Source organism: Sebastes umbrosus, chromosome 12, assembly GCF_015220745.1.
Source record: "Sebastes umbrosus isolate fSebUmb1 chromosome 12, fSebUmb1.pri, whole genome shotgun sequence".
Lineage (NCBI taxonomy): Eukaryota > Metazoa > Chordata > Actinopteri > Perciformes > Sebastidae > Sebastes > Sebastes umbrosus.
This window is the reverse complement of record NC_051280.1, coordinates 18,847,579-18,866,358: the sequence shown is the minus strand read 5'-3', so window position 1 is coordinate 18,866,358 and position 18,780 is coordinate 18,847,579. Positions and strand designations below refer to the sequence as shown.

General features: G+C 39.0%; 3 protein-coding genes across 5 annotated transcripts; 1 reads left to right on the top strand and 2 right to left on the bottom strand.

Annotated features, from left to right (window-relative positions):
* Positions 1 to 3,538: 3,538 nt before the first annotated feature.
* Positions 3,539 to 5,731, bottom strand: LOC119497862 (leucine-rich repeat extensin-like protein 1). Its single transcript, XM_037786280.1, has 5 exons — positions 5,395 to 5,731; positions 5,160 to 5,306; positions 4,942 to 5,060; positions 3,677 to 4,752; positions 3,539 to 3,590 (listed from the first exon to the last, which is right to left on the bottom strand). Exons 1-4 carry the CDS (start codon positions 5,654 to 5,656, stop codon positions 3,709 to 3,711), a joined length of 1,572 nt encoding a protein of 523 aa, XP_037642208.1. The 5' UTR covers positions 5,657 to 5,731; the 3' UTR covers positions 3,539 to 3,590; positions 3,677 to 3,708.
* A 2,574-nt stretch (positions 5,732 to 8,305) lies between these two features.
* LOC119497831 lies at positions 8,306 to 12,310 on the bottom strand. 3 transcript variants are annotated; one of them, XM_037786236.1, is made up of 6 exons: positions 12,006 to 12,310; positions 11,534 to 11,674; positions 10,337 to 10,455; positions 9,240 to 9,515; positions 9,074 to 9,205; positions 8,306 to 8,887 (listed from the first exon to the last, which is right to left on the bottom strand). In XM_037786236.1, exons 1-6 carry the CDS (start codon positions 12,286 to 12,288, stop codon positions 8,804 to 8,806), a joined length of 1,035 nt encoding a protein of 344 aa, XP_037642164.1. In that variant the 5' UTR covers positions 12,289 to 12,310; the 3' UTR covers positions 8,306 to 8,803. The 3 variants fall into 3 exon arrangements, with proteins under 3 accessions (XP_037642164.1, XP_037642165.1, XP_037642163.1); XM_037786237.1 differs by having other exon boundaries at positions 8,306 to 8,894; positions 9,081 to 9,205; XM_037786235.1 differs by lacking the exon at positions 8,306 to 8,887 and having other exon boundaries at positions 8,957 to 9,205.
* Positions 12,311 to 13,324: 1,014 nt separating this feature from the next.
* Positions 13,325 to 18,310, top strand: LOC119499145. Its single transcript, XM_037788379.1, has 11 exons — positions 13,325 to 13,355; positions 14,344 to 14,402; positions 14,548 to 14,676; positions 14,769 to 14,855; positions 14,935 to 15,146; positions 15,392 to 15,453; positions 15,581 to 15,759; positions 16,730 to 16,812; positions 16,945 to 17,103; positions 17,395 to 17,620; positions 17,704 to 18,310. Exons 1-11 carry the CDS (start codon positions 13,325 to 13,327, stop codon positions 17,968 to 17,970), a joined length of 1,494 nt encoding a protein of 497 aa, XP_037644307.1. The 3' UTR covers positions 17,971 to 18,310.
* Positions 18,311 to 18,780: the final 470 nt, after the last annotated feature.

The following is an 18,780-nucleotide window of genomic DNA, read 5'->3' as shown; positions in this document are numbered from 1 at the left end:
ACCCTTTCCAAGACTGCGGTAACGTGAGCCGCCGAGTGCAAAACCGAGGTAACGCCATTCGCCTCGCTCAGAGGCCATCCTTACTATAATAACACTACTTTAGGAGCGACGGAATCAGACGGCAGCAGGTGGTACCGCGGTTTTGCACTCTGCAGCTCACGTTACCGCAGTTTCACAAGTGTGTCGGAGATCTACGGTGGCCTTCAGGTAACGTAAAAACATGAAAGGCTCTCCAAAACACTGGCTCTTTTTAGAGCCAGTGTTTGGTTTGTCCGTTCTGGGCTACTGTAGAAACGTGGTGGACTCCGTGAAGAGGACCCGCTCCCTATGTAGATATAAACGGCTCATTCTAAGCCAATGAAAACAACGATTCTTAGTTTTAGGTGATTATGTAAGGGATAATGTACAGCGAGCCAGTCAATGTTGTGAAATAAACCCCCAACAGGGCACCACTGCCGCTTGCATCGCCAACAACAATGACCTGCTAGCTGAACATTATCCCGCTTATTACACGGCTACTAAGAAAACAATAATTCAACACAAAAAACGGTCTGCCGGAGTCCGACATCAGAACTGCGCCCATAGCAACGGTCTGTTATACATAGCAACGGTCTGCTATAGAGAAATAACAGACCGTAGAACGCCGTGATTGATCAATCAGAATCGAGTATTCAACAAAGCGGTGTAATAAACACTAATAATTTAAAACATAGTTATGAATATTATAATCCATTTCTGCTAAATAATGTTACACACTCTTCCTTTAATTTTTTTGACTTGAGATTGTGTTTTTCTATTATTCTGAGAAGTATGTTATTTGTAGAAACCAGGACTTTTGCTGAATCCCTGAGGGATGCCGTGGAATTTGTCCAAACAAATGGACTCGGAGTGAGTAATTCAGTGTTTGTGTGTTTCAGACAGAAAGACAAGATCACTCACAGAGATGCTGGACAGTCTGGTTCGCCCTCCACTGTAACAGTCTTCTTCTCGTGGTGCAAAGATATCCTTGAGCTCCTCAGCCCAGCTGCGGCTGTTTACCATGCAGCCTCCTCCTCCTCCTCCTCTCTGGTGTTGTTGTGTGTCACAGTTACCATCATCTCCACAGTCCTCCCACCAATGGCCTGCTGTGGCCTTTCTCATGAATACCTCTCCCTCCTCTTCCTCATCCATGTCCACATCATAATCCTTTATAAAGACAAACCGTAGGGGTGGAGCAAATGTCAGCGTTGGGGGAGGGACTAAGTGCCCTGGCTGGGAATATGGCCACAGATGGACTGAAGATATTCAGAGGTGGGACACAGATCTCTGACTGAAATCAACTGCTTGAATCTCTTTAATCCCCACGGTATTTGTATGTTTCCTGTTATCATACAGACAAAGTTTATGAATTAACATAGAATTCAGAATGGGCTTAAACTTTCAATTGTGGCATTATTTTTTGTCATATTTCCCAGGTGCTATGTTCCTACTCTGTGATTTGTTCAGTTTCTGGTCATACTATTCATTTAGTCTGTATGAACAGAAGTCACAAAACATAAATGCTGCTAAACCACAAATACATAGCATGGTCTTCCATCCTAAATACTAATCACTGGTAAAATAAAAAAGCAATGTACATGTAGGACTCACCTTCATTGTAGAGACCAAACCAATCCTTAAGATACTTGAAATAAAAATGGAAAAGCAGCAATCATTACAAAATGGAGAGAAGCACAGTGTTGCATAAAAGGATACTTGCTTCTCCCATGCTGGACAGAGACTGTGTGATGACCGCTAAAGGATGCATTTCTTTCTCCTCTACAGAATAGTCCTTATTCCTGAGCTCCGTCTAATATTCAAGAATTGAAGTAAACGAAAAGGAAAAAAATACAGATTCGCATCTTTGCTTTCCAAGACCAGCATTACACGTTTCTGTTGTCACGTGTGGCTTAGTTTCAGTGATGTGTGTAGATGTGTGTGTCACAGGGTGCCTAGAGGAGAGAGAACACCATGTGGAAATATATAGGAACAGACAGAATGGGGTGTGTGTGCACGCTGTATGAGTATATACAGGCGTGAGAGGGTTTCATATCAAATAACTAGAAGCAAATTAAGATGACGAAGAGATAGCAAAGATTTGAAAAAGTAGACAAATGTATGCCTTTTAATCCAACCTCAATTATTCCAAAATGCTATCCCACACTGATGAAGTTGCTCCCATGTCCAGGCGGTCAGGTACAACCAACCAGTCTCTCTTTAGTAGCGTCACAAGAGCAGAAGGTGAGGAGCAGCCTTGAGTTCTTGACAAGTAGTACCTGGGTGAGAATTTCTCAATTTAGTAGAGATTTTGAAAATTCAGAAAATAAAGTTAAAAAAATATAAGAAAGTTAGATCAGTGGTTCCCACCCCATGCAATTAAGGTAATTAAGGCAATTCTCTAGGCAATTAAGAAATAAGAATTTTAATATATACTTTTTTCTTTTGAAATACTGTATAATTCTACTTTTGCGCCTCTGAAAACAATTCAGATCAAACCGAGAAGGGAAAATTCTCTCTTCAAGACCTGCAGCTCAAGATGACAGGTGGCTTTGTATTAATGAGTCACAAGAAATAACGGTTGGGAACCACTGCCTTAGATGAATGAATTATCATAAAAAAAAACATTAATCTGAACCATTGAATGTGCACCAAATGTACTTCAGATGTGCTGCACTACTTCCCATCACGAGATCAAAATAATAATAGCCTTTACTGCTGAAAAGTGTAATATTACATTTCATATTCAACAGTGTTTGTGAGCACTTATTTTTCAAGGCAGCAAAGATATTGTGACTCCCATTAGATACTACCAGTTGCAGCATAGAGCCAAGACCATGGCTACATTACAAGTCATACTTTTACAAAGTATGTACTGTTGCATTCACTATATGTACAATTGGGACATACTTAGTCACGACATTGCACCTTGAACACTGAGCTCTTGCTCATATATCTGCTAGATGTAGGACATTTTGGTATTCTGCATTTGACATACTACATATTGGGGCACATTCTGGCATACTAAATAGGGTATTGGATCACACAGAAAGTAATCTATTTCCCATGTTTCTTTCAGGGTTGGCGTTGACCTTAATTTCTAAAAGACAGCCTTGGCATTATAAAAAAAAAAAAAAATAGTTGTTGGGACTCTTGCAATGTACAGTTAGTGTTAGAATTAAGGCCCTCATTGTGATTAGCAACCTGTGTTTCCCTATTGGTAAGCTTGGACTAAACATTCATCCCTTTGCCGATCACATAATTACAAAAACAAAAAAAGCCAGGTAAATTAGCAGTTTCCTGCATATACAGTCTATGCAGGACATTAACACTTGCCAAATGCATCTTTGAAAATAAATATCAAAAGTTGTTGAACCTTAGTGTAATTTGTGATTTACAAAGACCTACTGTAGAATTAGTCACTACAATTTGATAAACACACCTGGGCCAAGCCAAGAGGTTTAAGCACTCTGGCACAAAGGGAAACATTTGCATTTCAGATGAAGCATGAATGACATGAAAGTGCCGAGTAAAAACATGTTTATTGAATGCTCAGTATCACAGGACACCAACCCCTGAAAGAAAGCAAGACAGTTATGGTTGAGAAACTACTTTTAAATCCATACTGATTTCATTTCAAATGTGAACAAGTGATACTTACCATTTGGCATTACATGTTCAGGCAGATTTATTCTAGTCAAATTGAAGATCGTCTTTGCCCGTTGAGTCTGGAAACCAGGGCACAGGTTGCCAGTAGTTGAAGCCTTGATGTGGGTGTGCTCGAGGCTCCAGTCCAGATTTGTAGCCAGCTCGAGGCATGTACTGCTGGTCTACTGGGAGTTTGCCAGCCTTGTTGTACGAGAGGTATGGAGCAAAGGGGAGCTGGTAGTAAGGAACATATGGACTCACCGGGCATGGGTTGCTGCCGCTGCTGGGTTTTGTTGTATGGGTACATGGTGTAGTTGTTGTAGGCGTAGGAGCAGAGACAGTTGTTGGCTTGGACGTAGGTTTAACGGTGGGAACTGCGTCAACCGGCTTAACAGTTGTGAGAGTTGGAGGCGGAGTAGTTTGCATGGGGTTACTTGGATTTTGTGGGTATTGAGGCCATCCGTAGAAGTGCTGCATAAATTGGTAGTAGTAAATGGGGTCTCCAGGCATCTGTTGTCCTGCTGGAGGGTAGAAGGGATAATATAATGGGTAATAAGGCTTGGGTGTTTTTTGAGGGGTCTTGGTGGTTACTGCCGGCTCTGCTGTGGTCATCTTGGCTGTAGTAGTCATTCCACTAGTGACAGGTCCAGTAGTAGTCGGTTTGGCAGTCTTCACTGGGATATTTGGCAGGGTGTAGTAGGGGTACTGAGGGTAAGGGTAGTAAGGGTAATAGTACGGATTTGCAGGAGGGGGTTTCTCCAAAGATGGCTTGGTAGTTACGGTGGTCACGTCAGGCTTGGCAGTAGTTGTAGCAGCACCAGGAGTTGGTGCCGGCGTCATCATCATCATATTCATGTAATAGCAGTAATATAAATAGGAATAATAATCACTGCTAGGATCGTAGACATAAAGGGGCTGGGTCGCCTCACGCTTGTGACGATTCGGCCCGAGAGGGAAAGGAGGTGTCCAGGGCTGCTGAGCAGGCTTAGGGGTGGTCGAAGCAGGCGCTGGAGCAGAACTTCTCAACATGGGACAGGTGAATTTAACTGGAGTCCCCAACCAACTCATTGGCAACACGTAATTCCCATCCTGAAACAAGAATATACAAGTAGCTTAGCTGATAATACACTTCAGCATTTGTAAAAGCTAGCTAATAAACTTCATTCATTGACATGTTGTCGAGCAATACTTTCACTTAAATGCCTTTCATCTTCTAATGGCTTATAGATAATTTTGCCGCCATGTACAGCTCTCTTAGCCAGATAATTAGGAGTATACCTCTTGTATCACATTGCAGCCATCATAGGGAACAACCAGAACGAGGCCCAGTGCATTTTGCCGCATTGAATAGTCACAGCTTCCAGGCACCTGGGTCAAAGGTAGGGGATGTGCGTTGCCTGGAGGTGAAGAAGAAAGACATTAATCTTTGCCAACCGGTCATGTGCTTACAGCTGTAACATAAAATTACATTAAACAAGTTGGTTGTGTTACAATACCCATGTCTAGCTGGAGGTCAGCAGCTCCGGGTCCCATGGCTCTCAACTTCATCTTGCTTTGCCCACAGTGCAGGGAACAATTCAAGCGCCTCCATGCTGCTTCGTCAGCCATGTTGTCCCCCAGCTGGGATGGCTGCTCCAACATCCCTTTAGGAGTTCAGATACAAAGTTAATACTGGCCACACGCCTTGGTTTGAGTACCATGCAGTATATCAAATCATCAGTAAAACCTTACCTGTGTCATATGATTGATCCGAGTCAATGTGCAGCAGTCCATCATTTCCTGTGGCAGCAGACTGGGAGTTAAGTTCTTTCCCATTGAAGAGACTACTTCCTCGCTTTACTTCCATCCCTGAGGCCACACTAGCTACCTCGTCCTGCTTAACTGTTTTGCTCAGCCCGCTCAAGCTAAAACAAGTTAAACTCTCGGTCAAAGCGCACAGGACTAATAACACTGCTGCAGCGTGACGTAATCTGCTTCCATCGTCACCTGCCATACTGGAGATGCAAGCTCAGAGTAGATGGAAAGCACTATGAAGAGCAACTGAGTCACGGCTTTTAATTCTGGGCACATGTTAGCAGCAGGTGATCAACCAGTCAGCTGCACCTGTGTTCAATTAGCTTGCAACAGGTGGACTCGTTAAGAGCCTCTGATGACTGATTTGTTGTCTCAGGTCAATAAAGTCAGCTCTGCATATTCATCATATGCTGCATATGTAGCATGAAATAGGAGACCTGCCATTTGTTTTGTAGGTTATTTTGCTGTCAGGTTATGTGAATCCCCCCTCTGGTATGTTTATTGAAATGTTTGAAGGAATTTGTTGTTTTTATATGTGTTTTTTCACTTTATTCCTTCTATTTAATGTCTAGTGTTACATGCGGGAATGTGTGCAGTACAATATTGTGTCTTTGGTGCTTATTATTACCGACCTTTAGTTTCATAACCATCCTAAGTAGTGAATATGAAGACACATAAATGATACAGACCTAACATGAGCTGCTTACATTTCAAGTTTTTTTTGTGACACACAAAAGTATGGCATATACTCAAAATTTTCATTAAAAAAAACGTTATATTATGAGCATTTTCCTTAACGATTAGCCTACTAACATATTCCAAAAAATAATACTTTTTTTCTTTTTTACCTTTATTTAAATCAAACATTTGCAATGTGTTGCATTGAAATGTAACAAAACATATACAGCATTTGTTTAAATTAAAAATTGAAATTGAATTAATTGAATTGAAATAGAAGTCCATAAAGTGCAATCAGTCATAACAATTCAGTTAATAAAGAAAGAAGAAAAATAAAATCAGAATGAAGTATAAATATTAATAATAATAATAATAATAAAAACAACAACAATAATAATAATAATAATAATAATAATAATAATGATAATAATTGTTGTTATTATTATAAATTATTATAATTATAAATTATAATTATAGAAAAATAAAGTAAATTAAATAAAAAAAAATATTATTCAAGTGACAGACTTCTTCAGACAAAAGTACAAAGTACAATTTAGTTACTGACATGGATTACTTATTTGTTACAAATTTGAGAGACTCAAAATAACATTCAATTTCAATTAAAAGCAACTTGAGTTAAGAAATTTAGCTTTATGAATATGACATTTCCCAACTAAGATAAAAAGGTTAACAAAAGAGCATAGACTGTTATCACATTCAAAACAAGTGATAACATTTTAACTTCAATATTAATTGCATGTTCTTGTTTTGCACAATATATTATTCTATAACCATAAAACAGATGAATTATACTTACATTAGATAAAACTGTAATGATCCTGTGAGAGACCTTGTCTATGTAGAATTGTTGAAAAAAAGGATATTTGAGGAGATTATATAAATATGCAGCTGCTATTTACACCATTGTTCAGTAATGGAAAAATATGTGGATAAGAGGATTGTGGAAATATAAAACAAGAGCAGCAGTATATCCAAAGACAATGAAAAGAATTAATGGAAATACACCAAGAATGTGTATAAATCTTGCAATCCTAATCCATTTAGTATATTATGATAAATGGATTTCTTTTACCCTGAAAACGGGAACATTTTTCTAAATCTCAGACGCAGTCCATCTGTTGGGCATTTTTTGTCCTTTATTATAGAGTTGACAATTAAGAGGAGGGAGGAAGGATAAGAAATCAGAGGGAAGAGAGATGGGGAATGACATGCGACAAAGGTCCCCATCCTGACTCGGACTAGGGACACTGGGTTTCATGGTCAGTCCTGTAAACCCTTCATGGCACCCTTAGTCACCTAGTTTTTAAGATTTATGGTATGTATGAGTGTAAAGGCAATATAGCAATGCAAAAGAAACAAGAGTTTTTTTTAATGCTACAGATTGTAAAGAGATTTATAAAGTATCTTTTACATTTGACTTTCATGTATGATATCAAATGTATTGCTTTGTTTACTGCCAACATCTTTTCCTTCAAGGTCTCAGGATATCACCTATTAGTTTTTTTATTATTATTATTTCAAGTAGTTAATGTAAAAAACATTTCTACATGTATCAAACCATACTATCAGCTTAATTCAGTTTGAACATTTACAATCATGTGTATTTGCTTACTTCTTCTGGATGCAGTGACCAAACCAAAAAATGATGAGGCACAAAAACAATCAAAGATACAGCAGCTACAGTGTGTTTAAGTGCTGTGCCTCAGTTGTTGGCTTCATAGAGGTGGCACAATTTAAATGTAATGTTTGAATAAGGCCAACCTCCTTCACACCTGCTAAATGTTATGAGGAATCTCATTAAGAGGGCTTTACTTTTCACTGAAATATATAAAAAATACAACCAAGTCCTTTCAGTAAAGCTTGTGCACACACAAGCACAACTTTAGATCATGATCCAGACAAAATGTTCCCACCAGGGACTCACCAAGAAATGATTTACCCATGGCGCCACCATGTGGAAAGTCTCCAAACAGCCCAATTAAGAGGCTGTTCAGATTACAATGGAGCAGTTTCATATACAAAGCTCTACATTTTGACAAGAGTAAAGACCAATTTTTCTTCCAATATGACTACACACACTTAAGGCCACTTCTTGATAAACAGATTGAAGTAAAAGTCAACAAGTAAAGACAACACAACAGGTCACTCATGTTATTCAAACCATTTATTAGAAACATTTCAGCAGGCTAGCCTCGAGGAGGGGGAATTGGCATAAATGGATAGCGAAGTTGAGGATGAAAATGGGGATGATAATGTTGTTGATGTTGCGGCGGTGGCGGTAGGTGATCCGGTTTCACAGTTGTTGTAGTCGTAGCTGGGGTCGTTGTAGTTTTTGGCTTTGGGGTTGGATATTGGGGATAGGGAGGTATAAAATCCCTATAATTGTAAAGCTGATAATATGGATTATAGAAAGGCATGGATGGTGGAAACTGCGGTGGCTGAGGTTTTGGCTTGGTCGTGGTAGTGGTTGTAGTTTTAGTCGTAGTTGGTGTAGTCGTCGTTTTGGGCTTTGGAGTTGGATATTGGGGATAAGGAGGGAGAAATTGAGGTAAAGGATGATATGGAGGATAGAAAGGCATATAGGGTGGAAACTGCAGTGGCTGAGGTTTTGGCTCTGGTTTGGTCGTGGTAGTGGTTGTAGTTGTCGTTATGGGCTTTGGAGTTGGATATTGGGGATAAGGAGGGAGAAATTGAGGTAAAGGATGATATGGAGGATAGAAAGGCATATAGGGTGGAAACTGCGGTTGCTTAGGTTTTGGCTTTGGTTTGGTCGGGGTAGTGGTTGTCGTTTTAGTCGTAGTTGGTTTAGTTGTAATTGGTGTAGTCATCGTTTTGGGCTTTGGAGTTGGATATTGGGGATAGGGAGGGAGAAATTGAGGTAAAGGATGATATGGAGGATAGAAAGGGTGTACATAGGGTGGAAACTGGGGTGGCTGAGGTTTAGGCATGGGTTTGGCAGCTGCTGGCGAAGGGCCGGGCCAAGGAAAGGGAGGATAGAAAGGTGGGTAGAAAGGAAAAGGAACCACGGATGGAGGAGCTGGAGCTGCAGCTGCTGGCTTTCCAACTGCTGGCTTTGCAGCTACTGGCTTTGCAGTGGTGGTTGTAGTCAGGTTGGTGGTGGTGGTTGGTGCAGCTGTCGTGACCGGAAGAGGGGGTAGAAAGTAAGGGTAAAAAGGTGGGAAGAAAGGGTATTGTGGAAGTTGGGGAATTTTTGGTTTCTTTGCGTTTGTTGTAGGTTCAGGTACTGGGGCCTGGCTGGTCTCAGGTACAGGGGCAGCAGGAGCAGGTGCTGCAGGTTTGGGACACCGGAGTGAGACAGGAATTCCTTGCCAACGCATTGGCAGCACATAACTTCCACCCTAAGGAAGAGAAAACAAACAAATTAGAAACCAGGGCATCACAAACCAGTTAAGGTTACACTTGCCTGTAAACAATTAGTTTCAGTACTGTATAGACTGAACCCTCAATAAAAATAAATTTAAAAAAATAATGGTGTAACCAAAGTTACAGCATAGTTTAATTTAATATGGGAAACAATAAGCAGAAAACACTCACATTTGAGAAGCTATAATTTTAGCCCTTTGTTACACCACAGTAATACTTTTAAGCTGAAGTAAAATAGGAGCAAAAACAGTTTTTTATTTAACAGTCACTGTCCTGACAGTAGTGCATGAGACAGGTAATCTGAAAAATCATGTGCCTCTGTGTGCTCCTAATGGCATCTGCAAGACAGTAGGAAAACAACCAATCAGAGCCAAGCTTGAGCCTGCCATCTATGAGCAGCTGTCAATCACTGGCAGACTCCAATCAAACTAGGTAGCGCTGATCAATTATGAAACAATATTCTGATACTGTAATGCCTAGACTAGTTTGACTTTTATCGGAGTTCGCCAGTGATTGACAGCTGCCTCTATTGAATGAACAGCCAATTGGAACACTCTCTGAAAGGACCTGTGATTGGCTAAAGTCTCCCATCAAGGCTAGATTTTTTTGAAGCCTGAAAACAGAGCCTTCAGGTGCAGAAGTCTAGTTTTCACTCAGAACACTTGAATTACAATATGATTAAAAGGTATTTTTGCCCAATGATGCGAAAATATTCTGCCTACTGTAGGTTTAATTGCCAGGATTAGCCAGAGATTGTCAACTATTGGTAGCAACAATTAGCATTAAACAGCATTACCTCTTGAACAATGTTGCAGCCATCAAAGGGAACCAACATGACAAGCCCCAGAGGGTTCCTCTGCATGTTGTAGCCACAGGTGGAAGGGACTTGGGCCAGAGGCACTGGAGGGGCATTTCCTGTGGGGGAAGAAAAACTCAATGTGACTATATGAAATCAGTGGGACTACATTGCAACAGATAAGATAGCTAATTGGTCTTCCTAAAAAAAAAAAAAAAAAAAGATCAGACAGCTGCAGCTGATTAAGAATGCTGCTGCTAGAGTCCTCACTAAGACCACGAAAGTGGATCATATCAGTCCAGTTCTGAGCTGTCTACACTGGCTCCCTGTCTCTCAGAGAATTGATTTCAAAATACTCCTGCTGGTTTACAAAGAACTAAATAGTTTAGGGCCAAAATACATTTCTGATCTTCTGCCATGTTATGAAATAGGAACCATCCAGACCTCTCAGGTCATCTGGATCAGGTCTGCTTAGTGTCCCCAGAGTCAGAACTAAACATGCAGAAGCAGCATTCAGTTTTTATGCACCAAATATTTGGAACAAGCTCCCAGAAAACTGCAGGACCAACTCCAACTCTGAGTTCTTTTAAATCAAAGCTTAAAACTTTCCTGTTTTGCTGCTGCCTTTTATTAAACCAGATAATGATCTTATATACACACACTGCACTAGAGTTTTTACTCTAGTGTGTTATATTCTATTTTAGCTTCTATCCTAGCTTTTATTTTCTAATCTTTAATGATTTATGTTTGTATAACTGTTTTAAATATGTCTTGATGTTCTTTTGCACTTTGTCACAATGTTCTTGAATGTTTATGTAAAGTACAACATGCAAAGTCTCTCCTCAGAGCTTATGAAGAACTGAACATATATGATGATGAGACCTAGAGCTACTATGGAAGAGTACAGTCTTATTATTTATGCATTTATTTTTTGTTGTCTTTTATTAAACCAGATAATGATCTTATATACACTGCACTAGAGCTTTTACTCTAGTGTGTTATATTCTATCCTAGCTTTTATTTTCTAATCTTTAATGATTTATGTTTGTATAACTGTTTTAAATATGTCTTGATGTTCTTTTGCACTTTGTCGCAATGTTCTTGAATGTTCATGTAAAGCACTTTGAATTGCCCTGTTGCTGAAATGTGCTATACAAATAAAGCTGCTTTGCCTTGCCTAATGACTTATTAATTCACCTTGTTCCACTGCAAACTGAGAAGCTCCTGGTCCCACTGCTCTGAACTTCAGCTGGTCTCCACCACACTGCAGGGAGGTCGCCATGCGCTTCCAAAAGGCTTCTCTGGAACTGGTGTCTTGTGTTTGTCCTTTAGACCAGCCTGAAAGGAAACATTGGGATTAGTTTTTTTAGGAGTTGTAAACAGAAATTTAACTGCACACCACTTTAATTCAATACAGCACAAGATGGAAGAGTAACTAGAAGTATAACCTTACTGGAGTTAAAGCATAACCATTGAAGTATATAAAAGTACAACCACCTGTAGAAATCTCTAAGCAGAAATCTTGATAAAAAAAAACTATTTTTTAAAATGGGTGCAAATCATAGTAAAAAGGGAAACTCAAAGGATTGTGATAATCGCCTAACATCCATGATATGACCACCAAATACAGTAAAAACAGTAAAAAGTATATGACATTAAAAGATTTTACCTGCAAAGTCAGCTTGATAAGCAGCTTCATCCTTGGTCCCGTCTGCAGCTGGTGACTGGAGGCCTGATCCTTTCACATAAGCTCTCCCAAACACAATCTCTCCCTCTTGGACGCCTCTAGTTCTGGCTGCAGCTGCTTCTTCTTTTCGCCCTTCTCGTCTTTCTGTTTTCTTCAGTCGATAACAGTCTATCGTTTGCGCCAAATAACACGTCAGAATAAGCGCTGCAGCCAGGTAACCAGTAGCGCTTTTCCTCTTTCCTTTACGCATCATTGTGTCGTGCATGACTCCTGGGAATGACAGACTCAGGTGTGCTGCAGCTATTTGAACTGTGACGTGCTCTGCGCGCGGTGGCTGCCACAGCCAATCACAAGCTGCGCTGGACGGGCTAATTGATTGTCCTCTAATCACCTGGTATTGGTTGCACCTGGGTGAGGTCACGAGACAGCAAGGTGGGAGAAGTGAGCTGCTTATTAGTGGATTTCACTGTCAATGGTTTTGTTTTTTCAGTTCAGAACCAGACTAATCTCACCTCTAATAATTAATTAAATAAATAAATAAAGTAAACTATCGGAGAGACTCATTCTGACCCACTCTGCCATCTTCTGGAGAAATTGTGTGAAAGCATGTGTCACTGCATGAAAAGGTGGATGGATAAAGAGTGTTTTGAAAAAAGCACATTTCTTTACAAAACCTTTCAAAAATGTTCAAAATGCACCTTATAAACTTTCACGATAGGATGTGTTCCCCATTACAATTTACACATTACTTTGAGCTTCAAAGTTCTTTCTTTTTTTTTTTTGCTCAAAGTCTTTTTATTGTTATTCTCCCCATCCATATAGCAATATTACTGCACCATTAAATAAGCAGAGTTAATTTCATAAATGATTACATTTATACATATAAATGAATTAAATCCGATAGAAACATAAATAAAACATATACTAAAAAAAAAAAAGGAAAGGACCAAAAACACAAAAAGATAAGTAAACTAAAAACAATAATAATAAATAAATAAACAAACAAAAAACAAACAAACTAAGTATAAGTTGTGAATTATATGTAATATGAGGTCAGCAGTTTAGAACTTCAATGTCAGTGGTATCCATTTTTTCCATATAGATTAAAAAAGGTCTTTAAAAAAAAAAGGTAATTAATAGCACTGGATTACTAAATTCACATATTGAAAGAAAATCGAATTTAGATATATTCATAAATAAATCCAGATTCAGTCTAACAAGATCTGAAATTGTATCTTTCTTTTTTTTTAACTGGAGCCGACGAAGTTTGCTTCTTTTCTGCAGACCACATTGATGGCATGATGGCATACAGTCAGCACTTTGGACCTTGGGGTGAGACAGTTTTGTCTTTTTTTGTCTCCAAATCCACTGAAACATTAGCTACTGATCTGATTTTGGCATCACTACCTAGTTTTTAGATATTTTGCAAAAAAATAGAAATAACAGTCAAACATTCAAACTTGATTAATGAATTAAAATAAATGTTGTCTTTTTTTAACTTGTGCCTTGACATAAAGTTTACTTCTTTTCTGCAGACCACACTGATGGAGTACACAGTCTGCACTTATACAGTATTATATAGTGTACTGTAACTGTGTTTCATAATAATCGTGGGTCTTAAAACCAGTCAGTCAGCGGCCAAAATCAGGTTGCTTGTACATGCACATTAATTCATCTCCAGGGTTACTGACAACACCAGCAAGTGTGACGAGGTGAGTGCATTACCTTGTGTGTACTTTTTTTATTGCTTTTTTGTAGGTGTGCTATTTTTATTGTAATATATACCACTCAAATTAATGTCTAAGGTCAATATTTTGTAACTCTCAAGTAGATAAATGTAATAGATATATGGCCTTATCTCTTTTTTTCTGTTAATCTGACATTTCTCTGTCTCCTTTTCTACATGATAATTGATTTTATATTTTGGAAAATATCTGATTCACTTACTTGAATGTATAAGTGTGTATAATAGAGATAAAATGTGGTTTGGAGTATTTGAGATGTTTTCCATCTGATTGCTTCCCAATCTATTTACTGTATATATTCATCTTTAGCATGACAGAAACCTTGAACAAGCAGCGAATGCTGATATTCTCGTCCTGGGACAAATATGCACTGACTTTACTCCAGCCAGAAGGACAGACGAAGAGATGAGGTCCAGCTCTTCCTGTGCGTCTGCTCCAAGCACAATTCAAATTAAATCATTAGAAACTTACTGCGAAGGAAAATCTTAAAGTTCCTACCTTATTCAGGCCAGTGTTTATTTCTCTCAATGGGACTTGATTCAACGATGCAACAGTAACTTTTGTTTTACCATTAGATGCTGCTGTTGCATTAGAGCGTGATCTCAGTGAGACGCTATCTGTCCTGGATGACCACGTAAGACACATGAAGTAGTGGACAATACACAATCTATTTTCCTTTTCAGCTCTGTTTTCAATCAATACATATCTCATTTACTATAGTCTTTCATTATTTACTTGTTTACTTCATTTGATCTGGGTTTTTCTCTGGGTTTGGTAAGAGGATACCAGAGGGCTGTCCACAGTCCTACAGTGACCCACCCACCTATTGTATCAGAGCAGCAGGACTTCTGAGGTACAATCGCGAGTCTGACAACCACAGGATGAACCTAACTACCATTCTTCAAGCGGTACGAAGATCAAATTTCTACCCACTGTTATAAACTCCCATTTACAGCAACATGGCTCTATGCTACTACTGATTTAACACTCTGTTGTCCAGTCCCAGCCATTGACTGCAGTGAAATGTGAGTACTGTGGAGAAAAGGCCCAGCCTTCACTGAATCTAACGTGGGCACAGGGGCCTAAGGTGAGGAAGAAAGTGAAAACAAAATTCCCCAAATATACCTGATGCATTGCTGACCTCCTTGCATCCTTTTTTTGTATAGACAGTGCCACTCTTCTGCTGTGCCCAGCGTCGGCAGCTGTGGAAGATGCTGGTGAAGCAGAGATGTTTGGTTGAGGGGAGATATGACCTGAGGACCGGTACTCCAACATCACCGGGAGAAAAGCTGGCCGCAGAAACGGAGGAGCTTTTCTTCCAAGGCAAGGAGATGGAGGATCACAACAAGTTTACCATGGACTTACCGATCGGACTTGGGTACAAATTTTACATCTGAAAATGTGTTTTCTCCAACACACAGACAAACAACTATAGTAAAATGATAATCTTAATCTTTGCACTCGGTGGCTCTTGGAAAGGGAGGAGTGAGCGGACGGGTACTCAGTTGATTGCAATCTGCAACCACACCACTAGATGCTGCCAAATATTACACACTGTACCTTTAATAAATGAAACTTTACAGCATTTAAGTCAAGAGTAATGTAATCTATATCCTTTATTAGAGAACTATCAGAATTGAGAATCCATGAGGATTACTTAACCCAACTACCTGCAGCAGAAACAGGTGAGTAAAGGACACATTGACAACTTTCACTCTGTTCAGCCAGTCATTATAAACAAACACAAACTGGCTTACAGTGTGCAAAAGGACTTTTTGAGACTGATACAGTTTGTTCTGTGCTATTGTTTAGTCGCCTCAACTTCAAAGGTCCTCAAATTCCGGCTCTCTTGTGCTAAAGGAACAGGATGCTGGACAGTGTATCCTTGTAGCGCAACTGAGAAGCACTTGGAAATAAAAGATGAAGAGAAGCAGGTGTTGGTCCATGTTTGTGACCACAAACCAATTCAGTTTGGCATATGTCATCATCAGGTACCCACACTATTAAAGTAATGTTGTTATCAACACCAATAATCATTATTTATTTTAATAGAAGCCATACAAGTCTGTATGATATCAATCTTTACACATGAATACACTGCCCCCGTGTGGTCACATGTGTCTGATCAGTGCATAAAACCATACAATAGCTGTTCTTAACAAATGTAAGCTTTTTGTTATTGTAAATAGGCTAAATATTTATGATTATAAACATTTATGGTTATTAACCCTCACCCTACTGACTGGTGTCCCCGCAGACCCCAGAGGTATAATACTTTTTGTCAATCTCTCAGCTGCTTTATTCTATCATTCCAATTTTTCATGACTTTGTCAATCAATTTGATCTGTTTCTCTTTTAATTTGTGCTTTTTAAATAATGATTTTAAAGAGCAATGTAATGGCGTCCTGGGGGACCCCAGTCAAAAGCACCCAATTGCAGCCTATGTAATTTTAATAAATACAATAGAATAGATAGATAATATGTTTGCCATGGATCCTAATTTAAAGTATCACACACTATCAGAAATAATAAAAATAATGAAATAATGAAATAATAATAATCAATTTTTTTTCTTCAGATGACATTAATTATATATATTAATTATTAATCAGATGAAATTAATTATATATAATTATATAATTATATATATATATATGTGTGTGTGTGTGTGTGTGTTTTATATCTATAAGGGTATGGGTATGTATATGTGTATGTTTATAGGTTTATATAAATGTATATGGTCAAGATTGAAGCAGTAGAGGTCGAGATATCCTCCTGATATTAGTCCTATAGGTCAGGCTCCAAAAATACTTGATCCTACATTTCCCACAGTGCAGTAGCTTCTTTTGTTAGACTCTGCTCCCTCTAAATGCCCACATTTTGTAATAGAGGCTTTCTTTCATGAATTTGTGGTCAACATTAACGTCTTCTGACTTTGTTTAATCTCATATATGTTCACAGGATGGGGCAGAATTTCTACAGAAGTATTATTCCAATGGCATCAAATTCCTCACTATGTTCCCTGACGGCTCTGCTCAGGTCTTGTATCCACTCACAATGCCATGTTTGTAGATTTTTTATCACATTATTAGATTTTCAGTGACCAAGAGACTGTATAGTGCAATACAACATGTACTCTGCAGTGGGTGTTCCCATCCTTATCGTCATGGTAACAGCTATCCCTCAGGCCTCTTGGCTCTGGTTGTCGTGGTCACTGAGGAAAATGGAAGGGTCTGCATCGTGTATGATGACAGCGATGCCGCCTATCAACCCATTAGAGCCATGTTCCAGTCTGATGGCAGGGCGACGTGTTATCACAGCAATGGAAACATATGGTACAATATATCATATCTTTATTTAAAATGTTTATAATTAGTATTATATTGGTAATAAATAATATGAATAATAATATGAATACAATATTCATTATTTAATATAATATAGTATAATATATAGTTAATTGTACAGTTTATCAGTTGTTCTGTATCATTATTGTTATATATTGAATATAAGATGAAATATCTATAAAATGTTCCTCAGTCAGGGACGTCAGTTGGGACCCACTGATCTAATCTATGGTTTAACACTAACCTATAACATGTGATGTGTGTGTGTTTGTGTTGCAGGCTGACTTTAGACAGTTCAGGTGGTCAGTGTTTGGATGAGATGGGCGCCAGGGTTCGTCGGTGGAGCTGGAGTAGTCTGAGTCTCACTCCCACTCCCCTGCACCCCGTCTTCCTGTCCCTAAACAAAACTGTTGGGGTCCGAGTCCTCGGGAAGGAACAGGTGTTTGTCTCCTTCCTGGCAAGAGGTCAACAGGCAAAGTTCAGTGTGGGTTCCTGCTGCGTTCAGGTGAAGCATTGTTTTCTATTTCTAACCAACTTTTTTTGCCAGCATTTCCAGCTCTGCTTCAGTAACTGTATTTCCCCCTCCAGGGTGAATGTAAAGCAGACGGGGCTGCTTCACGGCCATCCATATTAAAGGGGGAGCTGTTTGTGTCGGCAGCCAGGATCAAGACTCACCTGGCCATTCAGCGTCTCCACCAGCACCTGGTGACGCCCTCACATCCCCGGCTGCCGAACACCACACAAAACCCTCACCTCCGTGTTGTTGCCCAGAGGCTTCTGGAAGTCAGTGCTGATGTGATGATGAGTGAAAATGAAAGAGCCTTTATCCATCGGTGCCTTCAGGATTGTCTCTGATGTGCAGTACCACTAATAAAGTTCACACAATGACAGCAGCTCTCTATGGCATAAAGGCCTATAATGAAGTCATGCTCCACGTACTGTAGCAGGTCATATTTTTGACTTTGGTACGAGTTCCAACTAAACTAAAGAGAATCTGACGGGCAAAAATAATAACAATTTATTGGGTACTTGTTTGTGTGTCTACTTGTGTTTCTATTGTCTTTTAGCAAAAAAGCAAATACCTGGTTCCTCATACATAAGTTAGACTTCTTAGACTTAGTGGGATTTCAGGAGGTACGATAGCATTTACAATAGGGCTGCAACTACTGATTATTTTCATTGTTGATTATTTTCTTGATTAATCAATTAGTTGTTTGGTCTATGAAATGTCAGAAAATGGTGCAAAACGTCAATTAGCGTTTCCCAAAGCCCAATATGATGTCCTCAAATGTCTTGTTTCGTCCACAACTTAAACTTATTCAGTTTACTGTCATAGAGGAGTAAAGAAACCAAAAAATATTCACATTTAAGAAGCTGGAATACAAGAATTTTGACTTTTCTTAAAAATAATTATCAAAATAGTTGGCGATTATTTTAATAGTTATGATATATTAATAGTTGCAGTTCTAATTTACATGACAGTATTTCCACCTCAAACATAGCATTCAATTATTTTCACTCATCTAGGGGTCAAAGAAACTATAAATAACTACAAGTAAAAGTGAAAAAGTTGTTTAATTTATATTTCTTTCACCAAATGTCTCCATAGTTACTCTGAGTTACTGGGTTTCTTACAAGGAATGGTCTCAAAGATAATCTTTTGTA